This window comes from Gekko japonicus, unplaced genomic scaffold, assembly GCF_001447785.1.
Source record: "Gekko japonicus isolate JY-2015 unplaced genomic scaffold, Gekko_japonicus_V1.1 scaffold427, whole genome shotgun sequence".
Taxonomy (NCBI): Eukaryota; Metazoa; Chordata; class Lepidosauria; order Squamata; family Gekkonidae; genus Gekko; species Gekko japonicus.
The window spans coordinates 769,744-788,778 of record NW_015163101.1 but is presented as its reverse complement, the minus strand read 5'-3'; the positions used below and the strand labels follow the sequence as shown (position 1 = coordinate 788,778).

The 19,035-nt window shown below is 49.6% G+C and overlaps 1 protein-coding gene across 1 annotated transcript in view; it reads left to right on the top strand.

Moving 5' to 3' along the window:
* The window catches only part of DBH (dopamine beta-hydroxylase (dopamine beta-monooxygenase)), a 48,697-nt gene that overhangs the window by 13,018 nt on the left and 16,644 nt on the right, over nucleotides 1–19,035 (top strand). Inside the window, exons 2-5 of the mRNA XM_015406736.1 lie at nucleotides 1,387–1,533; nucleotides 4,732–4,992; nucleotides 13,787–13,963; nucleotides 14,394–14,496. Coding sequence (XP_015262222.1) covers nucleotides 1,387–1,533; nucleotides 4,732–4,992; nucleotides 13,787–13,963; nucleotides 14,394–14,496 — 688 coding nt within the window. The remainder of the gene's footprint in view (nucleotides 1–1,386; nucleotides 1,534–4,731; nucleotides 4,993–13,786; nucleotides 13,964–14,393; nucleotides 14,497–19,035) is intronic.

Sequence of the window (19,035 nt, the reverse complement as noted above, 5' to 3'; positions counted from 1 at the left end):
GGTAAGTCACAGTTGGCAACCCTACCACATGGGGTTCCATGTACTCCAGATAACATCAAGGCAGCATGATGCCTACACAGTTCTGTGCTAGATACCAAACTCTGTGAGAGCACAATGAGAAGATTATCTGGTAAAGAAATGTTGCTCACTCTTCTTTTTACAGATCTTGCCCTCGTCTAGGTTTCCTTCTCTGTCGTTTCCCCTCTCCTCTTTCTTAATCGCTAACAATCTGCACGACAAGGTGGCAGCATCTTGGTCAGTGTGGAGCACCTGAGAATCAGTTCCCCGTGAGCCTGAACTCACTTTTTGCAGGCAAAACAGAAGAAGGGGCAAGAGCCCAACCCAAAAATGGAACTGGACACCTAACAGGCTGAGGTCACAAGCGCGCACACGTGTATAAATAAACGAAATATATCTTTAATATTACAGTGCAATTAAATAGCTAATTAAAAACTCCAAATAGTTAATTAAAATCTCCCGGCGCACATATGCACACTGTGAGTGACGGAACTGTTGTATTCAGTATGATTATACCATCTCTCACTGTCTTTGGTGTGGCTATAAAGATCAAGAGCCAGATGTAATACTCCCACAGTACCATACATGCCTAACTGTGATACAGATTCCTTCATATAGTGCATAAAGGTAAAGGTAAAGGTTCCCTTTCTCAAAAGCCAGTCGAATCCGACTCTAGGGTTGCGGTGCTCATCTCCGTTTCAAAGCCGAAGAGCCAGCGCTGTCCGAAGACGTTTCCGTGGTCATGTGCCTGGCATGACTAAACACCAAGGCGCACGGAACGCTGTTACCTTCCCACAAAAGTGGTACCTATTTATCTACTTGCAATTTCTTGCTTTCAAACTGCTAGGTTGGCAGGAGCGGGAGCTAGAGATGGGAGCTCACTCCACCATGTGGCACCAGGGTCTTGAACTGCTGAACTACTGACCTTCCACAGCCTGCAGTTCAGCGTCTTAACCACTTGATCACCGCAGCTATGTAGTGCATGCGTGGTATTAAATTGGGACCACTGAAGAAGGCTTTTGCGGCTGAAATGTGGCTGGTCCAATTTAATTTGTTTATTAGTTCCAATCAGTACTAATAAGAGTATACTACATTGTATGTTATGAGTACAGCAAGGTGTGCTACTAAGAGTAGACTTACTGTAATGTGTACTGCACAGTGTGTTACCTGTATGGCCTAAAGGCCTATTCTGTTTTTAATTAACTATTTAAGTGCACTGTAAAATTAAAGATATATTTTGTTTGATCTTTCTTACATATATGCTTGTGACCTCAACCTTTTAGGTATCCAGTTTACTTTTTGCAGGGCCTATAATAGCAAAGGTCTCTTCTCCCTCCAAGGTAACACGGAGATTTTTCTCGCCTGCAGGATGCCTGGAGTGACCAAAAGGGGGAGCTGCACATGGACTCCGAGCAGAACTATAAGCTCCTCAGAGCACTGAAAACCTCTGAAGGACTCTGCCTGCTGTTTAAGAGGCCCTTTGCAACCTGTGACCCCCGGGACTATCTCATCGAGGTAGTGCCTCTCTGTGCCCACCTGCGGCACCTTGTACCAGATTTAAATGTGGGGTTGGCAGGACAGAAGAGCTCACCTGTGCAACTTAGGGTTGCTAACGCGGGCTTGGACAATTCCAGGACATTTGGGGGTGGAGCCGGGGGGGGGCAGAGTTTGGGGAGGGAGCTTAGCAGGGGTGTGAGGCCACCGAGGTGACCGTCCAAAGCTGCCACTTCCTCCAGGGGGACTGATCTCTGTAGTCTGGAGGTGAATTGTAATTCCAGGACACCTCCCGGCCCCACCAACGGGATGGCAGTCCTAGCAGCTCTGCACATGCTCAGCATCTAACTGAAACTGGGCCCTCAGCCAATACGTATAGCCCACAAGATCACCAGTAAGGGCAGGCATTGGTGCTGGCACACTTGTAGACGCTGTGTGTTGTGTCACATGGTTGAGTTTCTCCGTCCCATTAGGACCGCATTTGGTTGAGCATCACTAGCCCAGAGCTAGGAATTATGCCCCATGAATTGTGGCTTATATTTAGAGAAGAGAATAGGGTTGCCAAATGGTGTCGGGGGGCGGGGAATCCCCCGCTTTGACGGCCCGATTTTCGATGCGATGAAAATCGGGCCCGGGGGAAAACCCACCCCCGCGTGTGCGTCACCTGGAAGTGACGTCGCACGCTGGGGGCGGGGCCATGGCCATTTGAGGGCCGTGGCCCTGCTCATTAGGGCTGCCAGCTCCAGGTTGGGAAATACCCGGGGGTTTGGGGAATGGGTCCTGAAGAGGGCCAGGATTGGGGAGGGAAGGGATTTCAACAGGGTATAGAGTTCACCTTCCAAACAGCCATTTTCTCCAGGTGACCTGATCTCTAGTTTGCATGGTGAATTTCATATTTAAATTTTGAACATGGGATTTTAGTATCTCATATTTAAGTGTTTTAGGGAGCATACTTAGGCAGATCTATTCAGAAGGAAGTCTTATTCTGTTCAGTGGGGCTCAATCCCAGGAAAGTGTCCTTAAGAGATTTAGGAATTCTTGATTTGCCCCCTCTCTCCACAATTGCTTTAATTTTTGGTGGGGCTAAACATAAACTTTCATATGCTGTAAAGTGTGTTTCATGCATTTTGAGCGTGCATTTTTATTTTGTACCACTTCTTGTGGTTATATACAAAAATGAGTATGTGTTTCAAACAGCAATCCCATTGGTGTGTCAGATATGAAAATGCAGGAGCATATGATACAATAGGTGATATGGGTGTCAGGTCCCCTGCTAAGTCACTCTCCACACACTATTGGCAGTGGAATGTTTATTGGAGATATGCTTGCAGTGGGTTCAAGAGCTCTTGTTAGGACTAAAGAAATTCACGGGAAATTACAATATATAGGTAAAGGCATAAAATTCTACATTCATCCACGTCACACCTACCCCTGGCGTTACTATGGCAACACAGTTGCCATATATGGTGCCCTATATAACTAGGCTGGCAGAGAGATCCTCCAAGGTCAGTCCCATGGGAACCAACCCTCGGGGCACATCTTCAGGAAAGTTACGGCCTCTGCTCCCATGCACTCCAACAACAGCACACACCCCTTAGGGTGACAAGCAAAGGTGAAGAGAAACAGAACTTATAGAAATCGAAAGTTAAGCCTGAGCTTGACAATGAGAGGCAATAGGATAACCATCTTCAAGAACTTGAAGGGCTGTCATGTCGAGGATGGTGCAGAGTTGTTTTCTGTTGCCCCAGAAGGGCAGGCCAGAACCAACGGGTTGAAATTAAATCAAAAGGATTTTGCCAAACATTGGGAGGAACTTCCTGACAGAGCGTTCCTCGGTGGAACAGGCTTCCTCGGGAGGTGGCAGGCGCTCCTTCTTTGGAGGTTTTCAAACAGAGGCTAAACGGCCATTTGATGGGAATGCTGATTGTGTGAACTTAGGCAGATCATGAGAGGGAGGGCAGGGAGGGTTGCCTCAGTGCCTAGTTCTTGCGGCCCTTTCTTACACGCCCAGGGAAATGCTGATCGCCACTTTGGGGACAGGAAGCCATTTTTCTCCAGGCCAGTTTGGGGGGGTCTTTTTTGCCATCTTCTGGACATGGAGCAGGGATAGGTATTTGTGAATCTCCTGCTTTGTGCAGGAGGTTGGACTAGTTGATTCTGAAGATCCCTTCCAAATCTATGATTCTATGTCCAAACTTAAACTAACTTACTTGCATCAAAATTTGAAGTTAGGGTGAGGCGAGGGGAATCAGGGATTGAACAGCCATTATGCTAAGCACTCTATAGAGGAAGGAGAATTCTCTGCTTAGCCCCAGGGTCAGCTGGCAGAAGTCCATCTAGCATCAAAGCAGGCACTAAGACGTTAGATAGCATGGCCATGCAGAACCAGAGTGTGAGGGTCTCCTTTAGCAATGAATGAGGAAAGGCAGCTGACCTGGGAGCTTTATATTGGCTACTGAATGGGCCATCTGGTGTCACCTGTTTCTCCAGGACCATGGCATTGTGGATATGGAATATATAAAAGAGGTTAACCAAGATGATCACAGGGTTGGAGCACCTTTCCTATGAGGAAAGGCTGAAGAGTCTGGGACTTTTAAGTTTAGAAAAGATATGACTAAGGGGGGACAGGATAGAGGTTTATAAAATTACACACACGGTAAAGATATGGGACAGAGAGAACTGTTTTCTCCCTCTCCCAAAATACCAGAGGGCAGTAGAACTTGTGATGGACACTAGATTTGGGAAGGAAGTCTCTGCCAGAGGATGTAATGATGGCCCCAGGAATGAACATTTTTTTAAGGGATTAGAGAAATTTATGGAGGATAAGTCTGTCAACAGCTACTAGCCATTGGTGGCCGAGGGTAACCTCCACATTCAGAGACACTAATCCTCTGAATCCCAGAGCCAGGAGGCAACATCAGGGGAAGGCCTTGGCCTCTCTGCTTTGCTGGTGAACCTCCAGAGGAACTGATTGGCGACTGTGTGAGACAGGATGTTGGACGAGATGGACCCTCACTGGTCTGATCCAGCAGGGCCGTTCTTACATTCTTATGGATAGCAGGCCTGATATGCCAGCAACTCCACCTCTAGTCAGCGGTGCCAGGGGCCCAGACACACCACTCGAGCCACAGGATTCCTCAGGGACCTGCCACCCTTCTTGAAGTGGGATTTTTCAGCATGGCGGAGTGGCAAATGCACGTTCTGCCCTTTTTTTCCTAGGATGGCACCGTGCACCTGATCTACGGCATTCTGGAGAAACCAGTCTCATCCCTCCAAGCAATCAATGTTTCGGCAGTACTCCGGAAAGGGTTGCAAAGGGTGCAGCTGCTGAAGCCAGAGATCAGCATTCCCAGACTACCTGCAGACCAGAAGACCATGGAGATAAGAGCCCCTGATGTGGTCATACCCGACCAGGAGACCACCTATTGGTGCTACATTACTGAGCTTCCTGAAGGTTTTTCAAAACATCATATTATCATGGTAAGTGGCAGAGGGAGGTGGGGCTGGCTGGCCGCTCACAAGTCCCCCGGCATTGTCTCCTCAGTTCTTGGTCACTTCAAGCCCTCATTATCACCTTGTTGCTTTTTTCTTCTTCTTCTTCTTCTTCTTCTTCTTCTTCTTCTTCTTCTTCTTCTTCTTCTTCTTCTTCTTCTTCTTCTTTTTAATTCCCCCGGAGGGGAGTTTTTTATTGTTTTTTTTTGCACTGCAAATAACTAACAGAAAAAAGGGGGGAGGGGACTACATATATGGGAGAAAGCAAAGAACCCACTACTGACTAAAAACCCAAGATAGGAGATCTTCCAGATGACTTTTTCTTCAAAATCCAGAGTCTTTCATCGCTATACTGCTAGTGAACTGTGTCAATCTTTTACCCCTTTTACCCTCCCCTTTCAAATTTTCTTGCCCAATACCGTACCCTCCCATCCTCCCCCTAGAACCAAAGTTCTCAAAGGCACAGTTCAGAGTCCTTCAGCTTTTACTTCTTTTTCTTTCTCTTCCATAACTTGTAGGGACTTTTCGGGGCTGCTGCCCCTTTCTCCGACAAAGAGTCCTCACCAGATGAACCAGTTTCTAGCTCACCACTGGACCTATCGTCCTCTTCTTTTTCCCCGTCCTCTGACCTTCCCAGCTGCTCGTTTAGAAACTCTTTAGCCTTAAGAACAGAGTCTATCTTGACTTTCTTCTCCTTGATCTTGAATGTTACTCCTTCTGGAAACAGCCATTTATATCCACACAAGTTCTTTATATTTCTTCCTGTGTTGTCTCACTTCAAATGGAATATCCTTTAGCGTTCTGACTTCATTCTCCCCCACCTTCAGTGGGGTCCCAGAAACTGCTTTCAGGATAGCATCCCTGACGTGCCTCTTCGAGAATCTTACCACTATTTCCCCAGGCAGATTATTCTTCTTTATATATCCTGAATATGACCTATAGGCCACATCCATATCGTTGAGCAATAAATCCGCTTTTATCTCTGTCACTGGGGCAAGTAAATCCCTCATAAATTCTTTAAGATTCTCCCCTTTATTTTCTGGCACTCCCTGGAAGCGAAGGACCATATTGGCTTTATCCATTTGAACTTGTAGCATCTGATTTTCCAAAGAATCAGTTTTCTTCTCCAAATTTTTCACTTTCTTCCTCACTTTCTGCATTGTTACTGCCATTTCCTTTACTTTTTCTGCATCCTGCTTCATTACTTGGATCAAGTCCATTATTTGCGTTTGCTGGGCAGTGATGTTTCTTGTAACAGTTGAAAGCTCTTTTTGCTGCGCTGTGATGTTTGCCGTCACTGCCATCATCTGTTCTTTAAAAACATTGAGCTGTTCCAGCAGAGGACGCATGACTTCAGTCATAGCCTTTGTAATCTCACTGGTCGTTTCCGGTCTCGGGGACTCTGCTTTCGCCTTTAACAGTCTCTCTTTGTCCTTGTCCCTCTTCACCGCCATATTTTCTCCGCTTGTTTACTTTTCGCAAAAGTTAAAAAGTCTCTGAATATGCGCTTATCTGTATTGCTCGATGGGTGAGTACTTTTGGGCAATCGCGTTTTCACTTTTTCCCGCTCCCCTCCCTTTTCGCTTCTCCGTTCGTGCGCATGGGAGGCGTCCCTCCCCCGCCCGCTTTACTCTCTCCGCATTGGAAGGGGAGCGTCTTTCTGTTTAAAATTCAATTCTGGGTTGACTCACGTTCATAGCTGGTCTTGTGACCCCTTTTCCTTCACCGTTTTTTGCGCTCGGTCTCCCAAGCTTGTCCCGGCCGGCTTCACTTTTACCATTCAGTCTCTCAGCAGAACGGACCACTGGAGCAAGAGGGAGCCTCAGTTCCATGGCATTCCACCATGGAAGCGGCTACCCCCTCCAAGCTCCTTGGTCAGGCGCCCTCCCCCGGGCTCCTGGGGGGGTCTACGAGCCAGCTTGCCCCCTCCATTCGCCGGAGCACGGAAACACCCCCGGAGTGTCTGGGAGGTGAGTCCGTGTTTGTGCCGCCATCAACCGGAAGTCCTGCTTCATCCTTCTTGATGTTTATCCTTTCTCTCTCATGATGTAAGTCCCGCTCTCGTTATTTCACATGGGAAGGCGCTTCTGCTTGGCCACCCAGCCTCCTTCCTTGCCTGGACTTCCATCAGCCTGCCTAATCTATCCTGCTCATTGTTATGACTGCATTTCCCCTCTTTTCTCCTCCCGACATTTGGCTCCAGTGACTCTTCTTTCAAATGTCATCAGTCTCTTGTTCCAGTTCATCTGTTTGCACGAGCCCTCTCTGTCTCTACCTCACCTCAGTCTTCTCTCTGGTCCTCCTTAAATGCAAAATTATACCTTCCATATTCTGCTTTGCCCTCTTCTCCTGTTGCTCCTCTCACCCATTAGACCCCCTCCCCTGGCTCCTTCTGTTGGTGTTCAGTGCCTCCCCTTTCTATGCTGGCATTTTCTAAGTGGTCTCATGTGCTTGCCCTCCTTTCCGCCCCTTTCCCATCCCTTTTGTGTCTTATTGAGATGCTAAACACGTGGGTGAGGCCAGGGACCTTGAGTCTGCTTTATCAGTACATCCTCTAATTGCATCAGGTGCTATAGAAGTCAGTCAGTTGCCATCCAATCAATTTTATTGGGTTATTAATTCAGCAGATAGGTCTGGCTGGGTTTCGAGGAAAATCTCCCCTGGTCGGATTCTCTAGTGATGGTAGGTTTCATCTGTTTGCTTTACTCTGTTCTGTGCAATGATCCTCTCTACCTCATATAACAAGGGAGTGTTGGTGGACCTGGCCTCCCAGCTGATTGCTGCCCCCATCCCTCCCAGCATCATTAGCGCCTTTCTCAGATATTGCACCTATCCTTTGGGAGCTGAAGCAATTCCTGTGATCCCCACAAAACACCTGGGAGCACTGGGTGCAGGATCACAGTTGCGAGTACTGTGCTGTGTCAGGCAAGCTCTGTGGAACTAGAGAGTTCTTCACTCTGATCTCAGTTTTCATTGTAATTAGCAAGATTCCAGTCCTCTTGGCTGCATGGATTGGCGTTAAAGTGATCGATGCCCAGCAAAACCTCTGAGGGTCAAGGGGAGCTGAGAGGAATTTCCAGTGGTCAGGCCACTGATCAAGGAAATATGGGCACCTTGACTTAATTGCTACAGATAGAAGAATCCAGTTTTTCTCGGCACATAATTTTTATTTTATTTTAGTGCAGAGCATATACTGTCCAACAGTTGCTTTTCAGCTTCTTTGAAATTAGTAAAAGCATAAAAATCTCCTTGGAAATCCTGATCTTTTGAGAGGGAAGAGATAGCAGTTTATCAAGCAAAACACAGAGATGTACAAGATCCCTGAGAACCAGAGTGTAAGAACGATTTCTCTCTGCATCTGTAATGCAATGGAAACAGGCAGACTTTCGCAAAAAGCTCTCTTTAGTTCCAGAAAAGCCTTTCTTCCACTCTCCATCTTGCAATAACACCACTCAGGCCTTGCTGGGTAAGACCAAAGCTCCATCTAGTCCAGTGGCAATCTGTGCCCTCTGACACAGGCGTAGGGCGGAGGGCGGGGCAGTCTGTGGCAGTGGAGCAGAGCTAATGGGTGGTGGAGCAAATAATAATAATAATACCTTTCGATTTATTGATCGCTCAATCCGGCAGAGCTGCTGGCTCTGAGCGATTTACGGTTACACAGGTTTCACACAAGGGACTAACAATTGTTTATAGGGGTAAGGGAGGACAACATATAATTCTTTAAATCGCACACATTTGCAGCCAACGGGGATTCTGTTCAGCTGTAGGCTTCAGACGTGTTCCGGACGGCATTCACTTTGGCTTGGCTTGATGACGTTGGTTCTTCCTGGGCTGCTTTTGAGTCGTAGCGCCGCACTGCCACCTCCTGGCCAGATTGGCCCATCACAGGCTTCTTAATAGTGAAGAGGTCTTTTTTCCAGGCTTCCGAGCTTCCGAGCTGGACATTCCATTCGCCAGCTAACACCTCCCCTACGAGGGTTTAGTGTGCCCACCCTCTCTAAGGAGTGGTACCCATTTTATCTACTCACCGAAGCTTTCGAACCACTGGGTGGACGGCGAGCTGGGGACAAGGCTGGTAGCTCACACCAGCATGGGCTAGAACTGACAGCAACTCTGTTCAGTTCAGATGTTAACCAGAGGATAAATGTGCCACTGCTCCCCTCCTGTGCCACTGCAAAGGGATTCTGGTTTTGTTCCCATCCCCTTCTCCTTGCAAATGATAATAAAAATGTTTAAGCACCGTAGTGCAGTCCTTCAGCATTGAACTGTGTAGGTGCCAACCTAATGTGTTTGCAAGAACAGGAGGACCACCCAGTGTAGGAAAGAAACCTTGATAGGGTATAATAGCCAAGCAGCCATTTTCTCCGGAAGAAGTGGAATAAATATTTTAAATAAATAAGTAATGAATAAATAAGTGATTTATGTAGTCTGGAGATCAGTTGTAATTCTGGGGGATCTCCAGCCCTCACCTAAAGGTTGGCAATCCTAACAGGGACTCAAAGGACGCCATAAGGGCAGCTACCGTGGTGTGTGTGCACATGTGGGGGAAAGCCCACTGCCTCTATGGGGAGATACTTGCCTGCCCTGCAGTGCTGAGTTAAACGGAGACGGGAGAGATCGACTGCATCGCTCACTACCTGCCGCTCCCTGGCCTGTCTGGTGAGGACAGTAAGGAGGTAGGCAAGAGGGGGCACCCACTGACCCATGTGCTCTAATGGACCAGCCTTCGCTGATCTAGCCTTAACATCTGAATTCCAAAGGAAGCAACGATGAATGTCCTGGGAAGCCCATCAACAGGGCACATAGCCAACAGCCTTCCCCCACGGAGATTCCATTTAACGCACATGGCTAATAGAAGAAGAAGAGATTGGATTTATACCCCGCCCTTCACTACCCAAGGGAGTCTCAGAGTGGCTTGCAAACTCCTTTCCCTTCCCCTCCCCACAACAGACACCCTGTGAGGCAGGTGGGGCTGAGAGAGCTCTTGACAGAAATGGCTCTTTTTTCAAGGACAGCTCTTATCAGAACTAAGGCTTGCCCAAGGTCATCCAGCCAGGTGCAAGTGGAGGAGTGGGGAATCAAACCCGGTTCTCCCAGATTAGAGTCCGCGCTCTTAACCGCGACACCAAACTGGCTCTCAAACTGGTAATAGCTGCTTGTAGGCCTACATGTGCACTGAAAAATAGCTAAACAAAATCTAAATCAAATCCCCTTGTGTTCATATAGTAATCCAGTCATTTAATACAGCTGTCAGTAGTCTCCAGAAATTACTATTCTTCTGGTACCTCTCTGTCTGCTGTGCACAAGGTGATGGAAGAGAAGCAGGAGGGGGAGAGACTGAGTCCCAGGTAAGCTAACTGACAAGGGCATGGTCCAGCTGGAAGACATAGGCTGCGGTCACATGGAGCATTAGCCACGCTACAGAGACGGAAGATAGGCAGATTTTCCAGGCACGATCACAGCACCACATCTGGGAAGCGTAGAGCTCCCGTGCCGAACCCGAGGCTTCCCACCAAAGTTGTGGGGTAAAAAACTAGTACCTCTGAGGTACTAGTTTCCGGAAACCGCGGGACAAGGGCGGGCGCCTGATCGCGTTTCCGGTGGAATCCCATGGCATCTGGCGCCCGCCCATGTCCCGTCGCGAACAGGTTTTTTTTTCAAGTCTCCACAGGATGCGCACAAGTGCCCAACGGTGCATGCGCACAAAAAGGCCCCCTCCCACTGCAGCCAGGCTTGCCGCCTCTGGAGGGTCGCTATGGCCACTGTCACGCAGGCGGTTGGAGTGGCTGTGACGAGGGGGCCCACCTCCCCCTCCATTGGCTATGCCTCGGAGCTCTGTTGGGGTCCGGAAGCGTCTGTCACCCTCTCCGGTAAGCCCACCACCCGCCTTCGGATGTGCAGATACGATCGCTCAGTCATGCGTATGCACAAACTTCAGTTTTTTAAAAAAAATCCATCCCATTTGCCACGGAAGCGGTGCCTAGTGATTGCTGGTGTGATCGCACCGCGCCGCTTCTTTGCCGCGCTGCAGGATGGTCGTGTGATTGGCACCTCCCCCCTAAACACGGGACCTTGACGGGACCTCGACGGGACGTCTGATCGCGCAACCGTACATTATTTTGCTCCGGGGCAAACAGCCACGCTCCCCCCCACATTTTCCTGCCCACGTGACCGGGGCCCTAGTTGATATATCAACCAAAGAGGACTGTTGCCCTAGCTGCATCTATGCACAATGTTTCCACTGCCCTTTCATCATTGCAGAGGGTTTCCTTGGTTCTATAACAGGTAAAGAGAAATGAGTTCTGTTTGGCTGCAGTTCCATTATCTCCTCTGTTGGCACCACACTGGCCTGCTTGGTTGGGCTGTGTGAAAGCAGGTGCTGCAGACTGGGCCGGTGGAGGAGAGCATAGAAGGAGCCAGGTGTATGCAGGGAGAAGGCAGCAACAAACGCGCTTGCAACCCCTGGAAGCCAGGCAGGCTGCTGCAGAGAAGATGGGGGGCATCCTCTCTCCACACCATTAATGATTTGGTGGGGGGGGGGTAGAAGCAAATCCTCCTCCCAGACACACTGAAAGACAGGGCCAGGGCTGATTCAGATGAGATTCAAGAGATCTCTGATGAGAAAAGGTCTTACATCTCTTCCCATGAGAGGTCAGTAACAATGGGAAAGTGGTTGTGCCCTCTCACGTTGCACACAGCCCCCCCTTTCCTCAGTTGCCCCCCCCCACACACAGAGAGAGCTGTGCTCCCTCCCCTGTGTCTGTTGGGTGGAAAGGACAGGCAACCTCTCCTTCATATGTAAAGAAAGGAAGGTGGGCAGGTGCTATTTTTAAGCAATGCAATGGGAATGAGGGGAGTTAACCCCCTTGCTACGGCCTGTGCCTCACAACAGTGGCTGAAGCTTTACAAAGTCCAGCTAGGGCAGCTAGGCTGGGAGACAAACACTGGAATCAATGGTGTGTGCTGGTGGGTGGCAAGGGGTGGGGGCTGGGTCTACCTCCCCTCACCCCTGTTTCCATTTTGGCATTCAAATAGACTCTCCAGGCAAAGGAGGGGAACATTTGTGTGTGTGCCAGTTCACGACTACCTGTGCCCACTCTGCTCGTGAGAATGTTAAAGGTCTGTAAAACGGGGGCTTTTTCTTTATCTGCCTGAAATTTGTCCGGGAGCATGCAGAGGGTGCAGGCCCAGATAATTTTGTCCCAGTTTGATGGGAGAGTGGGAACCCTTACTGCCAGAAATGTGTTTCCCACTGAAATCGATGTAATGAAAATCCACTATAATTAAGAACTGGACCAAGAGTAATCGAGATAAAGATTTTTTTAAAAAAAAGCAAAATGAACCAAAAATGAACCAAATAACATTTCTGTGCATGTACTTCTCATCCGCCATGGATTTGTTCTACCATTTTACAAAAACATTCTCAATCACTTATCATGTGTGGAATAGAGAAGTCTGTCCTTTGTTGGTCTTAGACCTCCTGCGGTCAGCTCTGAGTAACCCTGAGTTATGGGGGGGGGCGATACCTTTTCTCTCCATGCCATTCACAGTTTTGCAAGTTTCTCTCTTGTCACAACATTCTTTCAGTAATCCTTAAGACAAATGGGCCTCAGCCATGGCAGGATGAGACTGAAATGTGAGAAATGAACGAATGACGGGCCATTCCAGCACAAACCGCTGAGCCATCAGCTGTGGAGAGCTGCTGCGTGTCCAGCCCTGCCGCCTCGCCTGTCGGAAGTGAGGGAGAGCAAAGTGGTGATGCAGCAGATTTGAAAATCAGGGCCGCCCCCAGGACAGCTGCTCCCCAAGTGGCTAGAAGGCAAGGTGCAGACGGGTGGGAGGGCGCGCCAGGCAAAGAGAGGCCCCTCAGAGCAACTCCCGTTCCCGCTGGCATTCATTAGGGCTGGCAACTTGCCTTGGCACTTTCACATCACTGGTAATTAGCGCTGCTAATGAAGAGCAGCGGGCTCTCAGGCTCATCCCTGGTGCAGCGGGTGGCAGCTGAGACAGGCATCTGTAGCCAGCGGGCACAGGATCTCCCAGCCATGAGCACACCTGCCCAGTGAGCTTCTAGCAGACCCAAGTTCCTCTGGCCTGCTTCTGTGGGGGAGCTTCCTTACTTAGCTGGTCATTGCACAGAGCTGGGTGGGGTACACAGTCTGAATCCGCATCTGACATTTCTCAGGACTAGTTGGGGTGAGCACTGATTGAATAGTGCCTGTAACATCAAGAACACACTTGCAACATGTCTCTGGAACAGTTTTGGACGTGTACATACATGAAACAGCCTTAGATTGAACCAGATCTTTGGTTTATTCAGGTCAGTCTTGTCTACTCAGATTGGCAGCGGCTGTCCAGGGTCTCAGGTGGCGGTCTTTCACATCACCCCCCAACTGATCCTTTTAACTGGAGGTACTAGATATTGAACCCCGGGACCTTCTGCATGCAAAGCAGAGGCTCTTCCAATGATCCCCAGCCCCTCCTGTTTTGCCACTGTCTTGAAAAGTTTGCCTTAAGTAGGTTGAATGCAGATGGCATAAGCAAGAAATCACCCACTTTTCAGAAGTCGTTCAGGCGGGGGAAGGGTTCGATTTGCTGACATGTACAACTTCCCAGTGCAGGCTGTGAAGCCAAGTACATCTTGCAGGTGGAGAGAACCTGCCCCATCTTCGTTCAGAGGCTAATCCAGCTTGAAGAAGTGTGAGGACTGCCAGAGCACAACTGAAGGACCTCAAAAATACCTGTAGCCACCATGCCTTCCTCCTCTTGTTCACCTTTTCAGTATGAAGCAGTAATCACAGAGGGAAACGAAGCTCTCGTCCACCACATGGAGGTCTTCCAGTGTGCCACACAGTTTGACACCTTCCCTCATTACAGTGGGCCCTGCGACTCCAAGATGAAGCCGGAGCGCCTGAACTACTGCAGACACGTGCTGGCCGCTTGGGCCATGGGAGCTCAGGTGCGTCCACCACAAATGGTCACCCCTCTTATTGTTAACAGCCCTTTCTGTCACCCTCCCCCCACCCTTCCAGTTTTTCCATGTCTCTTTCCTAGGGAAATGAAGTAGCCGATAGCTTTGATCTGTTGTGGGGAGGGGAAGGGAAAGGAGTTTGTAAGCCGCTCTGAGACTCCTTTGGGTAGTGAAGGGCCATGGGGTATAAATCCAGTCTCTTCTATTCTTCTTCTTCTTCTTCTTCTTCATTGAGAATAACACCTCCTTTTCTCTGGCGGGAAATACATGCCCAACACCTAATTGGTTCTAAGCTAACTAGCTAAGAATTAGCATATATAAGCAAGCAGGTTAATTCTTTCATGACCGTAATGTGACATTTGCAATATCCCAACAAGGACAGATTTGGCCAACTGTTCCACTGGCTTTCCCTTTACAGGCTTTTTACTATCCGGAAGAAGCAGGACTTGCATTTGGAGGTCCCAGTTCCTCCAGGTTTCTCCGCCTGGAAGTTCACTACCACAATCCCCTGGGACTCAAAGGTAAGCCAGATCTACCTCAATGACAGCACAGACATCTCCCTCAGCTGAGCTGGGAAGGAAAGACAGGGCAAGGGGACAACCTGGAGGACAAAGGGGGCAGCAGCTAGGGATGAGAACCCTGCAGGGACGGGGCAGCCATTGGCAAGACAGAACGTGCTGCTCCAAAGGAGTTACAGCCTGGACTGCTTGGAGTGGGAAGGGGGAATGCCCAGGTCTGCCCCCCCCAACATTTTTGAGCCTGTGGGCACCAATGGAAGCCTGACACTGTGGTGGGCGCAGCCACAAAATGGCTGCAGCAGGAGGTGGAGGCAGGCACAAAATGGCTGCCACGGCTCCCCTTCAGTCACACAGGGAAGATTCTCATGCTGTGGCGGCAGCTGCTGCTGAAGCAACATTTCTAAAAAGCTGCACAGCCAATCAGATCTCCAGTGGCCAGTCAGAAGCCTTCCTGGGAAAAGCCCCGCCGGGAAAAGCCCCTGCTCATTTCCAGAAAGCACTGGACGGGTGCCAGGAAAGGCATTGGCTCATGCTGTGGCACCCCTGGTCCAGATGCCTCGCTAGACTGTGGGATCGGGGATCCGGAGCGTTCAAGGGCAGGGGAGGGCTGGGGGTGGCTTGGGAGAGCTTTGCAGGGAAATGGGGAGAGGAAGGGCTGAAGGCCAAAGGCTCCACCTTAAAGGAAGCCAGGAGAGGTCCTCCCTGTTGTGGGGTCCTTCTGAAAGGGGATTTCTGAGGAAAGGAGGATCTAGAAGGCATGCAGTGCCAACGTCTGCTGGCCATAATTCCCTCTGGTAAAGTTCCTATGCTCGTGGAATCCGGGAGGTGAAACTTTCCTGCAGTGGGAAAGGTGTGTGTGCACTTGGGGGGAGGGGAGGCTTCATTGATTGAATTTCTGACCACCAGGCAGCTGCTAGTCTTGCCAGGGAAGTTGGCAGCCTTTGGACTGAGAGAAAATCTCTCTCATCCCCTGTGAGTGGGGTCCTCGGCTCACAGAGGCAAAATGTCTCTGGAGAAACGTTTCTCCTACACATCTCCCCAAACCCTGGGCAGCTGCCGCTGCATCCTCACCCTTCCTCTGGCTGCTGGTGCACAGGAGAGCTTGCAGTGGTGGAGACCAGGTCGTGTCTTTCCAAGCAACAGGCCAGGAGCTGGAATTCTCCATTTCACTCCTTTTTGACAAGGGCAGGTCTTCGAAAAGTGAAGAAGGAAACACAGGGCAGCCACATTTACACAGATTGAAAACTGCCGGCTCCTTGACTCTCCAGGAATATTTTTAGCCTGTTGGAGCATATGTGGTGCTGCTGTTCAATCTTGTCACACCCAAAGTGTTGGGAAGCAGCTCAGCTATAAATAATGGGGCTTGGGGCTTTCACTTCAACCCACAACACCTCCTTGGCTATTCTTATATCCATTTCATGTGCCCAACCAGGAGACATCATTAAAATAGTTAGAAATTCTGACCCCCTAAAGAGGGGGCAGGTTCAGAGCACTGGTCCTTCCCTGGCTCAGAGCATTCCCAGCTGCAGAAGCAAGCTGTGGGCTGGGGTGACGTGGTGCAGGGCAAAGTTATAGGAGGTGCCATGTGCAATCGTAGGGGGATCCTGAGCAAAACTCTCAAACTGCACACAGCTGCACACACTGTTAACTTGATTTTATGGAAGAGGAGCTACATTTTGAGAAGGGAGACACACACACACACACACACAGAGCACACACGAGCACATGACACTGCCTTCTACTGAATCAGACCCTTGGTCCATCAGGGTCAGTGCTGTCTACGCAGCTCTCCAGGGTCTCAAGGCAGAAGTCTTTCACATCACCTGCTACTTGATCCTTTGAGCCGGAGATGCTGGGGATTGAACCAGGAGCCTTCTGCATGACAAGCAGATGCTCTGCCACTAAGCCATAGCCAGTGGCCAGTGAGAAGCCCCTGTATGGCAGCAGTGGAAGTTAAGATGGTACAGGTAGCTGCAGTTTACTGGCTTAAGGGTTAGAGGAGGCACAGGAGTCAACAGGTGCTGCTTCGCCTACCAATGCTGTTCTGTGACAAGAAAAGGGGACTCTTCAGGTCTCATCTTTCTCACAGTACAAGAACTGGTGGGCACTCAATGAAATTAATGACGAGGAGGCTTAGAAGAGAGAGAAAAGGAAGTAATTCTTCGCCCAAAGAGTCATTAACACATGGAAATCAATGCCTCAGGAAGTGGCGACGGCTATACAGGAAGTGGTGGTGGCGACAAGCATGGACGGCTTCAAGAGGGGGTTGGATAGATATATAGAGCAGAGGTCCATCAGTGGGTCTTAGCCATAAGGTATAGATGGAACTCTATGTCTGGGCAGCGATGCTCTGCATTCTTGGTGCTTGGGGGGGCACAGTGGGAGGGCTTCCAGAGTTCTGGCCCTGCTGGTGGGCCTCCTGATGGCACCTGGGTTTTGACCACTGTGTGACACAGAGTGTTGGACTGGATGGGCAATTGGCCCGATCCAGCATGTTCTTAGCCTGTGAAGGAGAACTTCTTGGGATCTGGCATGGTTGTGTGTGTGTTGGTGTTGTGTAGTGGGAGGAAAGCGCTGCTGGCTGTTGCTAGCTTTCAGGTCCCTCTCTCTCCCAGACCGGATCAATTTGCAGAATATTGGTACCCAGAGGGGCCATTATGCTGCAGTGACATTTCAAACTGACTCAGACTATGCCAGGAAAGCATCTTCCACTCGGATCCACTGCTAATTACAGCCTTGGGCAGAAAAAGATGTTACATTACCTGATAAAGTCTGCACACCGCATAATCCTGAAATTTGGTTTGTAATGTGCTTTTCTTTCTCTCTTTTTAAACCTAAATCAGACTCAAAAAACCCAAATCCAGTAAGCCCCTGATTTAACTTAAAAATAGGAATGCACGAGAGAGAGAGAGGAAGGAAGGAAGGAAGGAGGGAAGGAAGGAAGGAAGGAAGGAAGGAAGGAAGGAAGGAAGGAAAAATTCAACAGCAGTTCTTTAAAAAAAAAACCTTTGCTTCAGTTGCTATAATATCAGAATGAAAGCAATCAGGCAGTCATTTCCATTGGTTTCAGTGGGAAATACTTTTCCATGTGCAATTCCATCCCATCCGGACAGGATGACATTCTCAGGGACTGTATCCCTCACCCTCGAAATCCATTGTGCCCCATTTCAGACAGCTAGGAGCAAGCATCCAAGTTGTACAGACAATTAAATTGCTTCTTTGTAGAGTAGACACAGAAGGGCCTGAGTGGGTGTTTTGCCTTTCCCAGAATGCTCCAGTGGCAGTGGGGGTTGCCTGTTTGTTCTCCAAAGGGGAGCACACACAGGAGAGGCAAACCTTATTTCCATCCTTGCTATGCTGTGTTGCTTTCAGCATTTTTCTCCCAGACCAGCTGGGAGCTGGCCTCAGCTGGGAGGGTGGGGTAGAAATTCAATCTATCAAGCAATCCGTGTGCCACCGTTATTGGGAGACAAATGCTTACAGCCCTGCAGGAAGGCACGGCTTCCCAGGCTGCCCTGCTCCATTGGTGCTGCTGGTTTCCCCCTTGTCTCTCTTTCTTTGGCTGTCTTTTTCTCATAGCAGCTGCGGTAGAGGACAGTTTGAAGGGGAAATGGTGTGGCTGGTACTTTCGGTGCCTTTATGTGAAACAGAAAACAATGTTGTGACAGGTCTCAGAAATGTTGCCCTCTTCGTCCCTGATCTCTCATACAGAGGGAGAACCCAGACCCTTCTTCATCAGAGGTTTTTAGCCTTCTGTCTCATTTAGCGGGTTCTACTTGCCTCGCCACCCACTCTATTTGGCCTGCCTGTGTGCAAACAACCCCTTTGCCTCTCTCTCACATGAACAAACATGAAACTGTCTTATAGGTCCATCAAGGCCAGTATTGTCTACTCAGACTGGCAGCAGCTCTCCAGGGTCTCAAGCAGAGAAGAGCTTTCACATCACGTACTGCCTGGTTCTTTTTAACTGGAGACGCCAAGCAGATGCTCTGCCACTAAGCTATAGTCCCTCCCCTGTAGGCACCCTGCTGTGCTTACCATGGGGAGGGGGAATCTAGTGGAGTATATCTCTTATTTTTCTGAGCACTCCCTACCAGTGCTCAAGTAGGTGGATTACTATCACATGGGATGTGGTGGGAGATTTACTGTAGCTTCCTCTGACTTTGCCTCTCCCAGCTTGCCTTCTGTGGAAGGAGTCTGAATCTCTCCTTCTGTTCCCCCATAGCCCTCCTTGCCTGTCAGTGGGTACAAGCAGTGGTCGTTTTGTAGAAAAAGAGCTAGGGGAACTCATTAGCATAACTCATTAGCATATGCCACACCCCCTGACATCACCGGAAGTGTGTCATAAGGCCACACACCCCAACCCCAACGGTCCTGGCCGCCGCCGGCCTTGCAGCTCCACTGCCGAGCCCCATGAGGGGCCCGGCGGTGGACCTGCAAGGCTGGCGGGACTGCAAGGAAGCCCCGCGAAGGCCCTCCCTGGCCCCAGGCAGGCAGGGGTGGGGAGAGGCAGGGAGGAAGCAACTTACCCTCCCTCTTCTC